The following is a 21,677-nucleotide window of genomic DNA, read 5'->3' as shown; positions in this document are numbered from 1 at the left end:
ACACACATATATATATATATATATATATATATATATATATGTTATTGCCAGGCAAGCTTATTTTATCCCCAGCTGAACATTAATTTTCCCGGACCTCGTCAGATAATTGTTTATGAAAAGTATGAAAAGACAGATGAGGGTAATAATACCCTCTGAAGGCCTTTGATGTATGTGGTGTTAATGGATTGGAATGATCGCTTGGTTAATAATAAGCGGGCGTATTTGTCAGGCCAGGCCGGGCCTTGGGGCCTTCATACGCCTCATCCGCCATGCGATATTATCGAGGCTTTATAAGGAGGGATTCGAGTGACAGGCCTCCCGGAGACAGGCCTATGAATAAAAGAGTGACTGGTACCCAGACATAATTGAACTGCCAGCAAAATGGACATGATATCTTAATGGCGCGAGATAGAAGGCGAGTAATGAAGTCTTGGTGGAGGAATATAATGAACGCACACATCACAAGGTGACATGCGGTACCTGCTCCCGGACACTTCCTCTTCCCCAGCTGTTAAATGAGTGCGCGCCAGTGATTTTTCTCCCCTTTCTTATCAAATCACCTGCTGGTCTGTTTCACAGCTCCCGCAGGGAAATCGTAACACCCTTGTCAGGAGTCAGAGACCGGGCACAGTGATGTGTGTAGAACAGGATTCACTGCGACGACGTACGCTGTTTACGACTCGCTCTCAGATGAGACAAGGATGCTGCAAACAAAAGAACAAGCTGGGTGAATTGAACTGTTTCTGTTTAGGGGAATCTCATGTTTCAATTTACACATGAGTGCACTCTGGCAATTGTGAATATATGTGAATAGCAAAAGACCTACAGGACACAGCCTAGGCACCTCAAAGGGCTGCCATTTTTATCCCGGCCTTTACCTAAAATGGATTCTGGTATGATAAACCTAAAGCATCCTGAATCTAAGAGGCTAAAATTGCACATTAATTATTCAGCACAGAATCATGTGACCAAAGCAGTCCTTAATTTAGTCCCTGCGGTAAGGCCTGATTATTATGAGTTCGGAAGTCAATATAAAACTGAGATTCTGCAGTCTGTTGATAAATATTAATAATATTATTATTCATTAACAGAATTTATAGAGCGCCAACATACTACTTAGCGCTGCACAATAATTAGGGGTTGCATATGACAGACGAATACAGACGTTGACACAGGTGGTGAGGACCCTGCCCCGAAGAGCTTACAATCTAGGAGGTGGGGGAAGTAACACACAATAGGAGGGGAGATATGTAGAGGGGGGAAGTAGTGACGGTCTCAAAAGACAGAAGAAGATGGGTAGGCAAGTGTGAAAAAATGGGTTTTCAGTGCTCTTTTAAAGGAGCAGAAAGTGGGAGCAAGAAGAATAGGACGAGGACGACCATTCCAGAGAGTTGGGGCGGCTCTGGAAATATTCACAGGATCATGTTGTTGTACTGTTAGGATAATTATCTGCATTGCATTTGACAGCTAGGTGTGTGCACCTGCGTAATCTCAAAGCTGCAGGAATGAGCTGTCATTAATAGCCCCAAATCTCCCAATCAGCATGGTTCACAATCACGTGATCACCAAAATAACTATGATAAAAGCAACAAATCTCTCCCAGATCCTCAGTCAGGGTAACTCTTTCTCATGTAATAACTGTGCCTATAAAAGAAAGAAAAAAAATACAAAAAAAGTACAATAAAAAAAAGTCTAGTTTTTGATTATTTGTCAGACTATAAAAAAGCAATAGGCCTTTTTATTAAAGCAATGTAATAAATAAGCCCTTTTCCGTGCAAAAAGAAATCCTTCAAGCTGCAAAAATATAAAGGTTCCTTTTCAGACATGCAGCCAAAAACTGCACAGTTAGCAGCTCCCAACTGTCCCTGTTCAAATACTGTGCATTTTTTCAGTGTGCAATATCTGAAAACTATTTTGTCGTGCAGTTGATGTTGGGTTCTTCTTCCAAAGCAGAAAAAAGCAATTGGGTGGTTAGAAGCAACTTTCAGTAACCATTTGCCAATCCACCCCAACCGCAGCTGTCTGCAAACACATGCACAAATCGACTCCCAACTGCTCTGAGTAGTTTGGGAGTATGGTTGGGCGTATTGTAGAATGTTGCGGTCAGCTGCAAATCTCAAATGGCTGGATCACCCAGGTTCTCTCATGATAATCTATCTTCTTCAGTCTTGGAGAGCCTTGATGAAACAGGCCCAATGTCTCCTGTGATGTCACCTCCAAGGTGCGCTCATTTTTCACAGGTGAGAACCTAGGACTGCCACAAAAGCGGGCAATTTTTAGTAATTGTCACCTCTTTTTATCCTCCTTTGCATACTCCATAATTGTTCTCCACCTTTCTGTTTCGCCCTCCCATTCATTCATATAGGGAAAGTCAAGCTGTATGATTGAAGTCTGTGTCATTCCCCGGCGCTCACTTTCCAGTTTCCAAACTCCATCTCGAGGGAATAATAGATTCATTAAACACTGAGGCCGATCCAGTTAGATAAAATAACTCCAGAGATCCCCCAGAGATTAAATGCCAGCTTAGTTTAAGTCCGAGGATTAGAAACATAATACTGATTAGCTTACACAGAAAATCCTCCACCCTCCCGTTTCAAGTCCTTATGTTTTTGGAACTCGACTTGCACAAGAGAGGTGGGGAAGGGGGAATCACCGCCACTGGGAGTATTAAACCAGTGGGACTGCAGGATATCAATTTCTATCGCATAACCAGACCAATTCTCCTTTATATGTCTGATCAGACGCCTCTTCTCAGTGACAAATCATTATTTGCAAAAAGAAACACTTTTATAGTTTGTATAAAGCAGTGATATGGTGATGTCTGTTTCCTCACCGGGGAGATTTACCCTCCTTATTTGTCCCAGGGGCCATTGTTACTGGAATGGGGTAAAAATCTAAAATGATTAGTTCAAGCATAGAAACCAACATGTGAAAGAATAAGGAAAGTTTTTACAAAACTAGATCTCAAAGCTATGAATAGGACTGTGAACAACTACTGATGCCGAAATTCAGATACAGGTAACCGTTTTTTTTACAGCGCTTTGTTTTCTACGTTATCAAATATTTTGCTAAGTGTTTGAGGAACATTTTTTAACCATAAACTGAAATTTAGTATTAATGGTTTCCTATATTAGCCAAGCATGATCCCTACAACTACTTTGCAATCGGATTATAAATTGTCACCAGAACAGGAACATAGGGGAAATCTTCCAATGGCTGCACCTGTTGCAATGAATCTGCTGCAATGACAACTGTCTGAAAGGGATTTTTATCACTTTTGAAGGATCCCCTTTTATTTCTGTTTGTCTCTCAAGTCTGTAAGTGAAGAAAAATCGCTTCAATAGGACATAAAAAAAAAAATATTCTATTTACCTCCCTGCTATAAAAAAAATGTCAGACTTTACACATACTTTAGAAGTAGGGGCTCTCCCTTCCTATTAGAATGTACTGGCTGTGCAAATCACTGGACACTGACTTCTGCACCCTATACCCCTGTTTCTGTATATTATTATTATTATTATTATTATTAATATTGTTAATAAACAGGATTTATAAAGCCCCAACATATTATGCAGCGCTGTACATTAAATAGGGTTTGCAAATGACAGACGAATACAGACAGTGACACAGAAGTAGAGAACCCTGCCCCAAAGAGCTTACAATCTAGGCGGTATAATATAATGATATAAGAGTGATAATATTAGCTGCATTCCAAGCAAATCTAAAATGAAGACACCTCTCCCCTGCCCAGACCCCTGACCAATATTAAAGAGGAATCCATAGATCTCCTGGTTCCCTAAAATCTGCTTTGTATGAGTAACATATAAATATACACTATTATATTACATGTAGGGGTTTATTTATAAAGCGGTGAATGTGACATTTCCTGGTGGAGAATCTATCCGAGCCCATGTGTTTCAATGGCAGTAATTGGTTCTTCACCAGGGAATATTTCAGTGAATGTCAGATTTGCTGCTTTATAAATAGGTTCATATATACCTTTTTATGGAGCAAATTGATATCACTACTGTATCATATTTTGGAGAGTGATATCATTGCTTGTTTTACTTTTTACCTAAAATACAATGCATCCCTCAGCCCCCTCACTAGGGGGAGCCCCAGGCCTTCAGAGGGGACTGGCTGCATCATTAGTGCCTTGCAGTTTAGTAAGATAACCCAAGATTCGTTTCGCTGGTAAGGAGAGCCACAAGTTTAGTCTACCCATTCTATAAAATTTGTATTTTGTAAGCTGGCGGATTTTGCTCAGAGCCGCTTGGAGTAATGTTCCCGTAAACTGGCATATTTTGCTGTTTAGGATAGGGATAAATCAAACTTAAGCCCAGCTTGGATTTTGGAGTTGGTTAAATTTCCATCTAGTGCTTAGGAAAGAACTCTGCACTGAACATGGTCATAAATCCAAGAATTCAGAAAACTCACAGGGGCCTTGCTTAAAGCTTAGGACCAGAATCAGGTTTCAGTCATTTTGTTGTGGCTGCTATAGTGCCGCTAATGCCTGGGGTGATCATATGAAGTGGCTGTAGGTGTTGTAATGCCTGAAGTCTGGTGCTTGAACTCAGCAAGATGGTCACCAGCTGAATTTTAAAATTAGGCTGACTGAACTGAAGGGGGAGAGGAAGTGAGCAGAAGTCATGACTTCAGCCACTGCCTACTTCCTGCTGCAGCAAGTCAGCACTGTCAAAGTGTATGGACATTTGGAAATCCTAATAAATATAATATACATATTTATATTTTCATACATCTATATATATATAGATATAGATATATAATATATATATATATATATATATATATATATATATATATATATATAAGCTGCAATGGTCTCCTTGTTCAGGAAATCTGGTGATCTTTCAAGTACCAAACTTCCTATCCAAGGCCAACACTTACTGATTGTACTGTATGTTTGTAACAGCATTGTGGTCACCCTGGGCTATTCTCCTGGTTTGGAATACATACACCTTACCCTTTACCTATCTCCAAAACCTAGAGGGAAGGTGATTTGTAGTGCATAAATATAACTAGAAAGATTATTAAGACAGTTTAGGATTTCAGTTCACAAGAAGTGACACAGACTTTGGATTTCTATCAAGGTCATCAGGTATTTTTCCATCAGACAGGTAAGGCGCAATATATTACATTTTAGCTCTTGGATATAGCAATGATTTATACCAGTAAAACAGAGGATAGGAAGCGGTTAACACAGTTGTCAGTCAGGATGACAAGTGCAATTCCTGCTGGGAAGACCTCCGTGTAATTCATGTGCTGTTGGAGGTGACAATACACCTTTCTCTATGGGGTGTCATCACTCCTTTCCGTATTGTTAACATATGTTCATCAGAAAACACATCCAGGAATGATAATTTACCTTCCATCAGACTGTGTAAATCTTCATACCTGGCCTGCAGCATACATGTAATAAGATAACCGCCAGGCATGTAAGAAAATATCATGATATCATATTTAGCAATATTGTATCAGTTCTTACACTTGACAATGTTATCACCGTACTATGTATGGTGATCATTGGCCCGCCGGGAACTTAACAACTGGGAATCCACTAATACTGGGCACATCTGTATTCGAATGGCACCGGGGGAAAGTTAGCACAGAATGAAGCAGGTTGGATCATTGTAGAATTGTCTATGACAGTTTTTCCAAAATTAAAATATTGCAATATATTTCCTAGCGCATGGTATCGCAATATATCACAATTTATTAAATTGTAACCCCCATAATATTTTATTGTCCGATTCTTCTCAAATACTCAGCCCTGATGACCACACAACATAATGACAAGCTGGCCCTTCAAAACTTCATACTGTATAACAGTCGGTCTGTATACAGCTGTTTTTTGCGTCTACATCAACTATTCACCAGAAGTGACAATTATGATCGGAAGTAATTGCCCGAAACTAAGCATTCTAACCCCCACAGGTTCTATAGAAAACCAAATTTTGTTTGTTTGTTCATTTTTTTTATTGAAGGATTGAAATAATATAGAAGGAAAATGGGAAAAGTTTGTTCCTTATGCCACGTTTGATCAGGGCAATTTTGATCCCATCTCCCTGTGGCCAGCCAAAACGACCATTCAATGTTCTTGATTACTTTGCAATTTTTGACACAAAATTAAATAGAACGTTCAATTTTTTCTAACAAATTGCCACACCAATGACCATTGTACAAGTATGCTGACCAATATCTCATGTAATCTGTTCATTTACTGCGAGGAAGGGAGGACGAATCAAAGGTGAAAGGATGGATGTGATTCTGGTTCCATTGTTCTCCAGATTAAGAATTATCGTACAGAACCCGCTGGCTTTTCTTATATTTATTTTTGTTCTGTTATCTGCTGATTTGGCCAATAAACACTGAAACATGAAATTTTAATATTTTACTAAACATTATGAAATGCAGGGGCTGAATCTGAAACCGAGATGTATTTTTCTTTAGATCGGTTTTTTATATACAGTACATATTACTACTATAAATTTTAATTGCATGTGATTTAGCTGAAAATTTCTCTGCAGTAAAATAAAAGTTTATTTTTTCTCTTGTTTAAAAAATAAAGCTGCTTTCATTATTTAGGAGCCATTTAAAGTAGAACGAAATTAAAAAAGTTAAGATCTGAATTTAAGAGGGGTATTTGAAAAGGTCCCCATTGGAGGATACTCCCTCATCTGTGACTTTGATGACAACTGGCAGTATTACGTTTGTGCTGTTCATTGTTCTCTTTGCTGGAGGCTCTGAGATGAGAAACACATTTCTGCCTCTACCAAGATGGTGGCCTCCATAGAGGGACAGTGCAGAAAAAGGAAAGGTAAGCCAGTAATGGCAAAAAATTAAGTTCCTCCTTAAAGCCCCAAAACACCAAACACTCCTTGCCAGACCAGGTGAAGAATCTGTATGGGTCGCTGTAAAGCAGGGTTGTCAAACTCAGACAGGTGGACCAAATCTGGCCCGCACTGTAATTATTTTTGGCCCGCAAGAAAATTCCAAATGTCTACTAGAGCTGGCCTGACGTTAGACCATGCATGCACCGCTAATACTACAAATTCCAGAATGCTGGCGCTTCAATCAGGACCCTCAAGCACTCCCTCCTCTGTTGACATCCATTAGCAGCCTTCCTAAATTGTAGATATTTTTCAAATAAAGTTTTGGACTTTGTCCGAATTTTTCATTTTGGCCCACTGTGTATTTGAGTTTGACACCGCTTCTGTAAAGACTTGTGGCAATGGCATCGGTTTGACATCAATTTGAGATGCTTCTGAGTTGTTTCAAAGTGCAAACTTAATGTTACTCATATATAATCCAATAATACCCAACCATGATCCACTCTGCACCCCCCCCAACACCTCCACCAACAGTGTACACGTAGGACGGCTTCTCCTTATACTACATTTGAACCCCGGGGACACATTGGCCCATAAGGTGCACAATTTTGCACAATAAATCCATTTACTATAACTATTCTTAGTTAATTATGTAAAAGTATGGTGCATATGTGGCGGTGACAGCAAAGAACCAGCCATAAAGGTGCTCTGTACAGTGACCAGCCAACGCTCAACTATGTTCAGCACTGAAGAAGACTCCCTCCCCTCCCAGAGCTGGATTTGTGATCCTTCATATTCTATCCTTGTAGATGATGACTTCATATCAGTCTACCTGACACCTGTGGGAAAGGGGTGACAGGATAATCCGGTGCTTTGGATGGAAAGCAAAAGGCTAGGCGTAGAAAGTCTCAGCATCTACCGAAGCCGAACAAGTAAACAGTGCATTGAGCACCTTTGTGCCTCCTGACAGTGGTCTCCTGTAACCTGCTATTATCGGCCTTTGTACTTCCTAATCGCATTGTCATCATGTCAAAGACCTGTTATTAAACCTGATGCTGAACCGGATTAACATCTTAACTAAGAAGCTGTGAGGTACTGGCAGACAGGATCAGAAACACTTCCATCTGCCCAATGTTCTCTACGGGAATTTCACAGTCGTGATATAAAGGGGAACGTAGGTCAGAAAAGAGAGACCTGTTTTTAAGCTGATTTCTGTAAAATTGGTTCTATTCATACATAGCCAGTCTTTTCTCTATCAGAACCCCAGTGGCCACATTCTCAAAGCCTTCACTTATTTGGAAATCAGGATGCCACACAAACAAAAAAATTTCCCAGCACCTGAAATTAGCAAAAATTGTTGGGGGTATCCCAAACAGACATTAAAAACCTGATTTATTGACGAAAAAATAAAACATTTCAACTGGATTCTAGGTTTGAAATATGTATGAACATATATTTTTTACACACTTTTTTTTCTCGCTCCATAAACCTTTCTAATTTCCAATGCTGTCTACAGTTGTTTGCTCCCTAGCTTATGGCCTGAATCCTCAGAGAGGCTTTGTGGTCATTTCCCAGCACAAGGAAGCAGCTCTGCTCAGATTGTGCCTGATGAATTTGATGAATTGCACCCTTGCTGTGCTCCGTACACACTACAGTCAGTGTTACTATAGGGGTCAATCCAGGCCTCGAGCATACAAATGTGTACCAATAGCACCGGGCAGAAAGATGCATTTATAAAGCAGAAAGGATAAACTTGTATGCAAGGAACCTTTAAAAACAACATTATGTAAAAGGAACCCTGTGGCCTAAAACACAGAACTGCCCACTAATCAGATGGTTGTTTCAAAGCAACAAGGGTTTAAAACATTCCTGCTACATTTAAGAAGGGTCTCATTAACCTCATGTTGGGTATCCTCCTTTCCCAGTGATAAAACATTTCCTGTAGGGAGGGTAAAAATAATGTGAACTTTTTCCGGAAAGACGGGGGCGGAATAATCCATAGGGAGTTCCGGCTACTCCTTTTAGATCTAAATAACGATATAGTCACACCGTAATAATTCCCATGGGTTGTTGGTAGATTAAGAGTCCCCCAAAATGGTCAGATGGTGTTTTTTATGCTGCGGAGACCTTCAAATACCAAAACACAAACTTTACATTGCCTACCCATCTTCTTCTGTCTTTTGAAACCGTCACTACTTCCCCCCACTACATATCTCCCCTCCTATTGTGTGTTACTTCCCCCACCTCCTAGATTGTAAGCGTTTAATTCCCACTGATCACCACACTAATATACTGTGAGCAGGGTATATAGTAATTATAGAAGGGGTTCCCTGAAGACCTGAAATGTATTTTAAGGGTTCCCCCAAGTTTAATAGGTCCAGAAACATTCTTCTCGACCTAGGCTTCAAGTACAACATTCTAAACCCAAGTGCAAAAATTTTATTTAATGCAGTTTGACAATCAGTAGATAGTTTCCCTTATTTTACATTTTCACATTGTTTTATTATTTCCATTATTCCCAGTTACCTCTGAGAACCACAGAGCCTCTCTCCACTTAGGAAACAGTTATTGTAGTCCTGTCCTAGGGTGACAACGCTGCTCCTTCATAGATAAAATACAATATGTGAGTGTCACCCGAGGACAGTGTGTTACTGGCAGAGTCGTTGAAAAAAGAAAAACAAATGAAGACCACATCTAAGGACCTGCAAGCTGCAATGTGTAGCTTTTTAGTTCTTGAATTGAGAAACAATATTTTACTTTTTAAAACAATAGGAGGTAAAAGTCTGAAATATAGGATATATTTAGTAATGAAAAAATAAATACTGGAAATTTCAACAAATGAGTAGTGAAATGGTGGATTTGGAAACGTGAAAGGACATAAATCACAATTTCTATTCTTTGTTTTTGGATTATGACGTTATTTAGTGGTAACCAATATTATCAGCTAAGTTCCACATATGCGGTTGAAGATTTCTCCAGCTCTGCTAAATTCACGTAGGCTCAACGAGTCTATCTTATCTGAACGACACAGTCTGACTGGCATTAGGAGAAACGTCCAAGTCGCTTTTCCTCCGGGAGGCTGACCCCTTTGTTATGTACATTTTATATCAAACTGTAGTTTATGTTTTTGCGCTTCAGTTGCTGGTGGCTCCCGGGCCATCTGGTCCATGTTTGGGCTGTGTCCAACTGTCATCAATTAGCCCAATCTTTGTACTACAGACCAACATTTGTCTTTTTCAGGTCTAACTACACCGACACAGCTCAATCCACTGCTGCCTCTAGCAAAGATGGCTGGAACCTGGCCAATTTTTACTAAGGCTACAAAGACAATAGGAAATTTGTTTAAAAGAGTCCAAGGAGAGGTGATGTCTCACACACTTTTGGAATGGGTAGAGGGCTACTTTTCAAAGCCAAATTTTTCTTTTTTTGATCCAAGAAAACATTTTTGGAGTAACTTGTTGATAAGTTCTGCATACTGTGTGCATTGTACACAAAATGTATTCTCAGGTTCTGTTTAGCTCCTTTAAGCCATGCCTAAAATTTAGTGTAATTCAGCCACATGTCTCCATTGCTCCAAGGAGCCCTTCTGTCTGAAAGGTGCTGCAATCTTCTTCCTTTTTCTCTTACTTCTTGCGATCTTTGGTCATCTTGATTGACTCATTCATTCCAAAGTTCATTCAGTGCTGGCAACCTCAGGGGAAGCCGGGTATTAAAACATATGCAATATAAAACATAAGCAAAAAAAATGAGCTTTGGTTTCTTTTCTATTAGAAAGAATGCACCAGTATGCCTGGGAAATATTTTAGAACATCCATGTCTTATTAAGAATGATAAAATTTAAAAGACTAATCAGACAGCACACACTGTTTCTGATTCTTTATTAACTCCCACGGTACATTCACACCATTGGAATACATTTTTTTTAATATATATATATATATATATATATATATATATAAAACTGATTCTAAGGAAATGTTTAAAACAATTTGGTTACCATGGATTAGAAAAATTCCTCCATTCTTTGATCATTCTCTACTTCACCTTTAACCTCTCTAGCGGTCTAATTCCATCCAAATTTCCATGCAAAAAGCGGTACAATTTTTGGCATGGAAATTTTTTTTTCATTGTAGGCTATAATTCTTAGGCATAACTCACTGATATTTAATAAATTTAACAAATTTAATAATAAACTTTAAACAACAAAATATAAAAATCTGTTAAAAAAATACATTTTTAAACATGTAATATAGTACAGTACAATGTAGTACAGTAGCATATATAATATGTATATAATAATTATATTCAAATATATATTTCTTTATATATAGAATAATCATATTTCTTTGTATTGTATGCAGTACAGCTATTTTGTATTGAATCCAATACCAAATTATTTAAATTTCCCCCCGAACTGCCCGCCCGCACCAACGCATGCACCGACCTCACCGGGAAACCATGGGGATTGTCTCTGCATTTCGCGGCTAAAGATCGAGGAGGAAGGACGTTTCCCCAGGACCTGCGGGGAACAGCAGGTCGACGGGGGACAACAACGGAGCAAGGTAAGTGGGTTTTTCTTTTAGTTAAAAGCTACCCCGAGTGTGACTCAGGAATACAGATTTTTGCCTGGAAAATCCACGCCGAGTCACACTCGGGAATACCACTGGGTGGGTTATTGATCCTGTATTTTCTCTTTTATTCTTTTCTTCTATACACCCTTCATCCCCTGCCCTCTCCCTTTCCCTTCTCCATCCTTTCCCCTTTTCCTTAAAGTAGGCCATCCCATCCTTCCCCATGTATTTGTCTCCCACGGTTTGGCCTTTTCCTCCCAAGCATTAGATTCACCAGGTAATATTTTTACTTAGATTTATAGCTCCTTGTATTTGTTCTACCTCTTCATAATTTTCAATTTATTTCATGGATTATTTATTCAGTCTTACCTGACTTAATGCCATGTTTTCCTTGTAATTCCAATAAAAATGTATTTTGAAAAAAAATAAAACTACAATATGAGTCTACCAAAAGTGTGAATATAAAAATAAAAACATAGGATATCGTAAAATTATTGTACACTGCTATATGTTTTAATATAAATCATTATTTTATATGAAATACATTTGTGATTAGACAGGCATTTAAATGACATCCCTATGACAAAGAGGTCATCTCACTTGTGAGTAGGGATGAGGTTTAGGTTCATATCCATCATGGGTTTATGGTAAAATTTTGCTATTTTGCTCTCTCTATTTCTTTAGGTTTATGCAGAATTTTAGGTGAAAGAACATTAAAGGTTTTAAAGATTTTACTTTCCAAACAAATAATCTTAGGCTATTTTCTCTTGGTATCAACTTCTTTGGTCTTTATTCTCTTATGAATAAGAAGAGAATAGGGTGTTATAGGGTGCCTGTTTTTGAGGTGTTACATTTGCCCAATGTTCTTTTGCCCTTTTTCCCATTTTTTGTTTGTTCATTACATTTGCCCCAAGTTCCTCAGATATGTTTCATCCACTACTTTAAAATATATCCCAAGAACACCTACTTTAAAATACCCAAGGAACATATGATCCTAAGAACATTTAAACCTTTAAGTGGAAGCTTTGCCTCCCAAGAACACCAGTGGACCTTAACTCAATCATTGGGTTTGGTGAGCTACAGAGAATAATAACCAAATTCTTCAAGAGCCAAACCCGGGCAACTCACCCATCTAACCCTGGCAACCACTTTTTCTTTAGTTTGCAGAGATCACTTTTTTCCTTCTTTACCAACTTACAACCATAACCTGTACCTGTCACCTGTAACCATATTACAGAATGATAGTAATAAACCAGCACAAAATGTTTAGTTGTCATAATGGTTGATTTGGGTATAGCCTGATATACAATTTCCTGATAAAAAAAGAAAAATATAAGGAACCATATAGTATGATCCATATATTAAAACTATGTAACAAACCACAAAATAATAAAGGCCACAGTGTGGCCAGATTATAAATCTAGTCTGCTTCAACCCAATGAGCAAGCTCCATCTGATTTGCAATTCAGCAAATTGTTGACGCTTTTAGGAAAACAAATGTAATTATTCTGAAAACTTATTGGGACTGAATATATATATATATATATATATAAAAAAAAAACCTTCCTCAGGGAGATTCAGTATTTCCCAACATACATACATCAGAAATTCCACCAATGAACTCAACCTGCGACACAGCTGTCTAGCAATTGAAAATCCTTTGTGAAATAATTTCAGTTTTGTTCAGAGATGGGAACATAGACGTACATATCTTCCATTGTTATTCTTACATGTTTTACATAAGATAATGCGTGTTTTGTTATATACTGATCCTTTAAATCTTGGTTATAAGCACAATAATAATTGCACACAGGTGACTGGTTCGTTCCTTTCTCATAATCCTCCAGCGAACAATCAACTACGGATTAAAAATCGGCTGTTGTTCAGCCAAGAGCGGAACGCACGTTTCAGGAAAACTTGATATCAGCTACATATATAATCCCGTCTTGCTACGATACATAGACGAGGACGATTATTTCGAAGAACAGTGGACACCAAATTCGCAAAGCTTCCATGACGTTGAAACATCTTTGGTTTTATTCTACTATATTCATTTTGTGAATTTAAAGAACATCTGAATTAGAAAGAGCGACGAAATCTGGCATCTCCCGAGCCTCTCATATTACTTTTCACGTGAGGCGATGCAGAATTCGGGCCACATCGAGGCTGAGAAAGTTTGTTGGAGGCAGACACACAGCCGGACGCAGCTGTTGTATAGAATGCAGCCGTGCTTGTGAGCAAGCGGCAGATTTCCTCTCACAACGGGCCATGTCACACTTTTGATATTGTGGAGTTGTGTGGACAGCTTGAAGGTTGAATAAAATGGATAGACTAAGACCGTTATGCCACAAAAATCACGTTCCCAGCTGCTGGCCTTTTTTGTCCACTGGCATTGCAAGCCTTTAAAGTGTACCTGTACTAAAACAAGTTGACTGCATACACCACAATCTGTGTGTACATAAAGTTAACAAAACCGATGTAACACAAGGGCCTGTCTAACCATTCCAAGCATTTAGATAGGCCCCGGCATTGCATAATTTTTGGCTATTCTAAAAGAGACCTAACAGTCTGATTGAATCCTCATGAGGGCACAATTATTAAAGTGTGTTAAAGCCAAAACTTGTTGTTGTTGTTTTATGGATTAGGGAAGATTAGCAACCCTTATAGGTTTTTATTGCTGTAGGCTTGGGCCTACTGAAAGAAAGTCTGTACACATTTTACAGGAGTTTGCATAAAACTGTGGCAGCACAGGCATCATGAAGGCAATGGAGGAGCATATAGAGACACTGGGGTGCACAGGGACTCACTGGGGTCACTCAATGACGTAGGAACTGGTCGCACACTGGGATTGGCTGGGCACACTATAGTTATTAGATGACACATGGACTGGGAGTCACTGAAATCACCGGGCAAACTGTAGTCACCTAGATTACAGGGCAACTGGGACTCATTGGAGTCAATGGGCACATTGGTTGGAGCCTAGCACATAGGGCAGGGTAGGGTCAGAGTTTTAGGGAAGCACCTGAAGGTGAAGGAGTTTCTGAAGGAATTAGTTGCTCAAACACCAAGCCATGCGCTACTTCCCAGAAGTGTTTCCCTCGGTGTCAATCTTCACTCAGTGACCCAGTTCTGGATCTCAGGACAGGTGAGTAAGTCCCATCTGCGGAGATTCACCCCATCTTGATTCTGGTGACTGTTAGCAAAAGGACTGAAAGTGGTAGGAAATATAATATTCACCAACCAGGAATAAAGGGGAAATCTTTACTCAAAGAGACAGCAATACTGGCGTGTATAATGATCCGTTTAGAGCTTCTTCTAAATCCCAAGAAAACTTTCAGTTCAAATTAGTTAAATATTATCAAAACAAAATATGTACAAGTTTTCAATGTTACGTTTCTTTAAAAAGCAACCAAAATCCAAGTTGAAAAGTTTGTCCCTTGCCAGCATAATGTACATAAAGGCCCATGTTCCCTGAGTAAAAGCAGGGGTCTATCTGCAGAGATGCGATACTTCTCTACTAAGTCAGATCCAGAGCCCTGCAGTCAGCAAATATAAACTGAGATTTGAATTTAGTTTTGCGGCAGGTTTACAATCTAATATCTATACCATACCCATGAAAACATGCAGAGAATGTAATCTCCTTTAGCAGCCAACTAACCCACCAGAATACTCAGATTTTAACTAGACAAATCTAAGTTTCCAAAAATATGCCCAACGCTCCTCATTCCAGCAGCACAGACATCCCAGCAGTTCATTTGATGCAGCATTTGACAGAAGCTCTGATTTCTCGCCACTGTTGGTCTGTCTTTGCTTATATAAAGCAATGGCTGATTTCCAGCCTCGATTGTCTCGCAAAGAGTTTATGTCGCGTCTCCTTGAAGTTTAGACAAAAACCCCGGGTGTCCGATGGTGACATCACACTATAAGAGACAAATTACTCGTACCAACCGCAGCTACAGACACCACAAGGTCTGCACCATTGCCAGAGGTCCTCTAAATGAGATCAGCACTGTTAAAGGAGCATCATCACATTTATGTCTTCAGTAAATATGTTCAGGGTTTTATTAATTTTTTGAGCTCATGATGGTGGACGTCCTGCAGCCCATGCTATGCTACATAGAAGGATGGCAAAAATGTCATTAAAAAATCTGGATCTCTCAACCTAACTGTTTAATAGCTAAATACATTCCAGTTACATGGAAGCAATGGACTCTCTGAAGAGGTCCGCGATGTTTCCTCCTTGCTAAATCATACCTAGAGGGTGTCTGCCCTATACCTTGATTTTTCTTCTGCAAAGTTTACATATACTTTAAAAGAAACATGTCAGGGTAGTAATAAAGCAAAATCCATAGCTGACTTGTCTTAAAAAATGCAAGCTCCAGGGCCAAAAATAGGAACAGGAACATGCACCTCCCCAGTTAGTTCCAATGCTACAGAAGTTGGAACCCCTAGAGCGGTGATTGTTAAGAAAGTTGGGTGTATTGTAGCCAATTGTAACTCTCCCCACATTGAGCCCTGTTGTTTCCTAACAACAGGGCTCAATGGTTGATAAGGTAGACAATAGGAAGCAATCCCACTGGCTAATGGTTAACAGGGATGGGAGCACTCCCTGCTGTGTAACTACCAACCATCGAATGTTCTTTGCACTGAGAGTCTAAACAGAAAAGGAAGAAGACGTTATGTGTTTCCCGAAAATAAGACAGGGTCTTATATTAATTTTACCTCTGAAAATCTCTTTAGGGCTTATTTTCAGGGGATGTCTTATATTTCTCATGTACAAAAATCTACAGAACATGCCCACATATGTGAACACACATACCGTAATGTGGGGGCACTATAATATGTGGGGAATGCATTCTCCCTATGTGTGCCCCACACAATACAAAGCATGCCCACATATGTGAAGATACATATGGTACCTAACTGTGGGGGCACAAAATTATGTGGGGTATGCAGTGTCCCCATGTGTGCCCCCACATATAAAGTGCCCCCACACAATACAAAGCACCATTTGCCCCCCTAACATTTACAATATTTCCCCAAAAATCATTGGTGTCAGAGGGGTCAGCATTTGGTTAAAAAAAAAAAAAGTGCTCACCACTACTGATACCGTACTCGGATCCCGCGGTGTGCGTCCTGGCTGCTTCAGTCCTCTTCTCTTGGTATCCCTCCGCCGCCGGGTACCACGTGCCTGCACTCTCCGAAGTCTGCTGCAATGGCTGCTCTGTTGCACAATGAAGCTGCCTATAGGGCTTATTTTCGGGGTAGGGCTTATATTTCCCCCTTGCATGATTAGCATGCTAGGGTTTATTGTCGGGGTAGGTCCAATTTTCTGTACTTGAGATGACACTAATGGAGAAAAAGGCTTTAAAGTATTTAAAATGCTGCAGGATTGCATCTTTGTATTTGTAAGACATTTCGTTTTGCTCTAATCCTTATGAGAAATATGTATCCATGCGTCTCTTCTAGTAAATAAATCCAATAATGTGCTCATGCCATAGAAAGTTATACCTCTGATGGAATCCCCGTAATGTCAGCCAGTAACCGCACTGCATATGGAGCGATACATTATTAGCAGAGTTCTGGGTAACAGTAAAAATTGACTTTCCATTACCATTGGGTTATATTGACAGCTCCAGAATGGCTGTGCAGGGACTCGCTTCTCTGTATTCATCATGCTTTCATATTGTCTTACTTACTGCAAGTGAAACACACCAACAAATAATAACACCTAACAGAGGAATGAAAGACAAGGAATTGCTCCAATATCACCCAGAACCTTTACCAGCTTGAAGATCTTTAGTCCTGTGGTAGCCATACACATAGCTATAAAGGGATATAGGTATAAATGATATCAAACAAATCATCATTAAATATTTAAATATCATTAAATATCATTAAATCATAATTAAATATTAAAAGTTCTGCAGTTTGCAAACCATTGTCATTCAGAAATCTGATCAGTTATGAATATAATTGATCGATCAAAACAAATCATCATAAATCTGATCAGTTATCAATCAAAACCAACCAATTAGTAATTCTGCATTATAATTGGGTTACCAGGTCCACACATTTGATTATCCAGATTCATGGCTGATCACCACACAAGTCACGACACGAGTCAGAATCACTCTAAAACTTTGACCAATATTTGGTAAGTTTACTCACATTGACTGATCAATAAGTGATCATATTGATATATGTGAGGTCAGCATAAAGCTGCCGGAAGCACACACATCTCTAAAATGTATTGTATAGAATTACTAGAATTGGAATCACTTGTGACAATCATACTTTTAGCCATATGGGGGATTGTTTAATGTACAGCGCTGCGTAATATGTTGGCGCTATATAGATCCTGTTTTTTATTAATAATAATAATAATAATAATAATAATAATAATGGCAATGGGTAACACTTGATTTTTTATAGAAAGCTGGTCCCTTGGGAACATACTGTATAGAAAAACCCTTCCTCACAGGGTGGAAGCAGTGGTCTCTCTGTAGAGCCCCCTCCTAGAGCTTAGGTTCCCAGCTGAATAGAAAGTTCTAGCATTGCATAGGTAAGGTACAAAGCCATGAAGCTTAAATGATAATAAAAGCAGAAACAAGCAATATGGCTTGACGGGGAAATAAACTTTACTTCTCTCTCTTCTTCCTAACAGCATTGAATATATTAAAAGCAGCCAATCCCTGCTGGATTCCCTATAGAGCCTGTTCATGGCATACAGGGTCACTAGGAGACGTCCTGCCAGTCTCTGTAAAGCGGGCCGGGGAGTTACCACTTTCTTGCTGCCCATTGCTATGAGTAGGAATCAGCAATGTCCAGAGAGAAAGATTTCACAGAGGAATTTTCCAAGTTCTGATGATTGAGTTCTAATTAGGGAAATCCTGCAGCCTTTGAGGGATTTGGGCCCATTATGTCTGATGCTGGGCATTGCTCTTGTACTGGGCAGTCCAATTGTCAGCCCTCCAGGGCCGGGACATTTTTGTAGGTTTCTGTAACTGACAGCAGTAAATGAAGCAAGACTACTTTACAAAGAGTCAGAATATGAAGGAATAAGGCAAAATCCACTCTGTGGCCCTTTAAGATTGATATTGAGGGCCGCTGATGAGGATTTTAGGCCCCCAGATCTAGCACTACCGCTATGATCATGGAGGGCCCTTCCCTGCACTTAACACTTGCGGAACCATTCCAGCCTCTCACAAAAGCCCATCAAATCGCCAGCCTGATTGATCCTTTCAGTAAAATGCTTTTAAGTACTGCACTAAAAACGACAAATAAACCTTCATGACAAATTCCCATGAACAATGCAAATCTTCAGATTTTACTGCCGATACAAAGCACCACTAACACCCGAGGAGCACAATACACAGATCTGCTTAGTCGAGGTGCGCGGCTGTGATCTCACACTGTACAGCCGGGACACAAAATCAGAGCAATATGAGCTGAATATATTACTTAAATCTGCAGAGGTCATAAAATCTCCAATCACTGAACACTTTTATTTTTACTTTCAAAATCCTGCTGACAATTTATCAAGTCTTAAAAACACAAAGCAGGACAGAAAAAAATGAATGTGTCAATGTTGTCATAAGAGCAGAAACGATGAATATTGTGTAACTTTATAACACACCCCACTAGCCAGTGATCTGCCATTGTTGGGCGATGGGTGCTATGGGGTAGTCAGCAAGTCAGTAATTTATTACAAGATACCCCCCCCACACACACCACCCACACACACACACACACATACATACACACCACACACACACACATTCACACAAACACATATACACACCACACACACACATTCACACAAACACATTTACACACCACACACACGCACAACACATATACATACACACACACACATTCACACACACAACACATATACACACCACACACACACATTCACACATACACACACATACACACAAACATACACATACATACACACACACATACACAAAACACATACATACACACACACCACACACACACACACAGACACACACACACAACCCATATACACACCACACACACACTTTCACACACACCACACACACATACGTACACACACCACACACACATACATACACACACAAATACACACACACATACACACACACATTCACACACACCACACACACATACACACACACACACATACGTACACACACACACACACACACAGTATCTAATACCAGGAGTTTGTTTTTCTCATTGTGGACAAAGTGCTGAGAGGTAAGAACTCATCCACAAGTGAATTTTCTCCCTTTAATAAACATTTCCTCTTGTTTCTGTTGTGTTTACAGGAAATGTCACCAATGGAACAAATATAAAAGTAAAAATATTAGATTGTATTACTTTCACACTAATAAAAATAGGAAATAGTTGGGCTTTAGACACGCTTTAAATCATATTCCTTTCTGCTTTGATAAGTTCTGTAAATGTTGATTTTAAATATAAATAAATGAACACAACAGAAGGGATAAATCCTGAGTGGGGCCCTGTGGATGTTTTTGGAAATAAAGAGTTCATATGAGTCCCCTTTATTTTTAGGATACATGCAGATACAGAAAACATAGACATCACATCCAGGCCCTCACTGCACTCATATAATGAATATTAAATAAACATCACCCCACCAAGCAAGCTCCCATTGGGATGAGTACACATAAGGATAAGGATCGTTATGTTCTGACATTTCTGGACTCACTCTGAAGTCACTTTTATGAAAATAAAGATCCTTATGGTTAAGTGAATGTCACCTATAAAGATTCATATGCCCTGATGTGGCTCCCATTATACATTCTCTGCTAGGTGAATATTTATGATTGGTTAGGGGAATCCTTATAGAGTTGTTGGCTGGAAACAACGTATCAATGTGTGAATGTGCAGTGTGTCTGTTCCTCAGCCGGCCAGAAGGGGTCAGTAAAGATTCAGTATCTCCCCACATAAGGTCTCATGTACTTAACGTGCGTTATATTCGGATCTCACCTGTACCAGTCCAGTCCCTTGTCGTAGTTCCGATCAAAGAAGTGGGGTTCGGCCCCCACAGCCCTGATATCGGGGTGCACCCTGAGGAATTCCAGCAGAGCCCGGGTTCCCCCTTTCTTCACCCCAATGATGATGGCCTGGGGCAGCTTCTTGCTCCCCTCTCCTAGTGGGGTGAGGGTGCTGCTTCCCTCCTGAGCAGGGTATGGGACCCCAATATTGGGGAACAAACGGCTCCACTGCGCCCTCCGGCGGAAGGCTCCCTGATAGTTCCTCCTCTTCTGTAAGTCCTCATAGATCCCCTGCTCCTCCTCTGGGGCCCCTAAGATGGGCCCTGGCATGGTCTGGCATCGCTCAGCCAGGCAATAGAAGACATAGAGGGACATGATGAGGGAGCACAGCATCAACACAAACTTCCTGAAGATTCTCCTGGACAGGGGCTCAGCCACCACAGATTGGAATGCCATGGTCGCCAACTAGGGGCTGCCATGTCAGGTGATCCTGGACCAAGGTGCCATGGCATCACAGCTGTCAATGGGCACCAGGCAGCTGCCTATAGACCTACAGCCACTGTGCCCACATTCAGATCCCTTCCAGCATCCTCCAATCACATGCTGTGGCATCAGATATGGATTGTCAGCTCTTTGGGTTTGCAGACCCTTTACAGGATTGCTGATTGCACTAACTCAGCAGAGATGCCATGATGCAGAATGTCTGATCAGCTCTGATCTCCATCCCAGTGTCTGATCTCCCAGCTGTCATCTCTGTGTGTGTGATCTCTATCCTGAGGGCAGGGCTATGCTGGCTGGGGGTCTGCAGCAAAGTCTGATGTGTAGCATTCAGCTATCCTAAGATCCCCCCAAAACCACTGACAGCCCCTCAGCATCTCATCCCCAGCCAGCGCTTCTGTCAATGATTCACACGTGGGGACCAGCAAAGCAAACTTCTCTATGACATCACAGCGAATGTACAGGAGAAAGAGCTCAGCCAATCAGCAGTCAGGAGTCAGATCAATGGAATGCGGAGGGGCCAATCAGGAGGAAGGAGGGTGTGGGATTACTTTGGCAGCACTATGAAAGCTTCATTTTACTAAATTACCAAGAAGAGGTGAGCTGTGTGTGATGGGGAAATTCATTTCATGTCTCTGTCCTCTGTTACCTATCCCTCTCTGCTACCTGTCAGTCATCCCTGTCCTCTGTTACCTATCCCTCATCCCTTTCTGTTACCTATCCCTCATCCCTCTCTGCTACCT

At 40.2% G+C, this 21,677-nt stretch overlaps 1 protein-coding gene across 1 annotated transcript in view; it reads right to left on the bottom strand.

The window, feature by feature from the left end:
- The window catches only part of LOC140327648 (heparan sulfate glucosamine 3-O-sulfotransferase 3A1-like), a 56,016-nt gene extending 34,689 nt beyond the window's left edge, over positions 1-21,327 (bottom strand). The window contains exon 1 of the mRNA XM_072407022.1: positions 20,429-21,327. Within this exon, the coding sequence (XP_072263123.1) occupies positions 20,429-20,892 (464 nt within the window). The 5' untranslated portion in view covers positions 20,893-21,327. The remainder of the gene's footprint in view (positions 1-20,428) is intronic.
- Positions 21,328-21,677: the final 350 nt, after the last annotated feature.

The sequence above is a fragment of the Pyxicephalus adspersus genome, chromosome 3 (genome assembly GCF_032062135.1).
Source record: "Pyxicephalus adspersus chromosome 3, UCB_Pads_2.0, whole genome shotgun sequence".
NCBI lineage: Eukaryota > Metazoa > Chordata > Amphibia > Anura > Pyxicephalidae > Pyxicephalus > Pyxicephalus adspersus.
The sequence above is the reverse complement of the archived record's forward strand: the minus strand, read 5'-3'. Positions and strand labels throughout refer to the sequence as shown.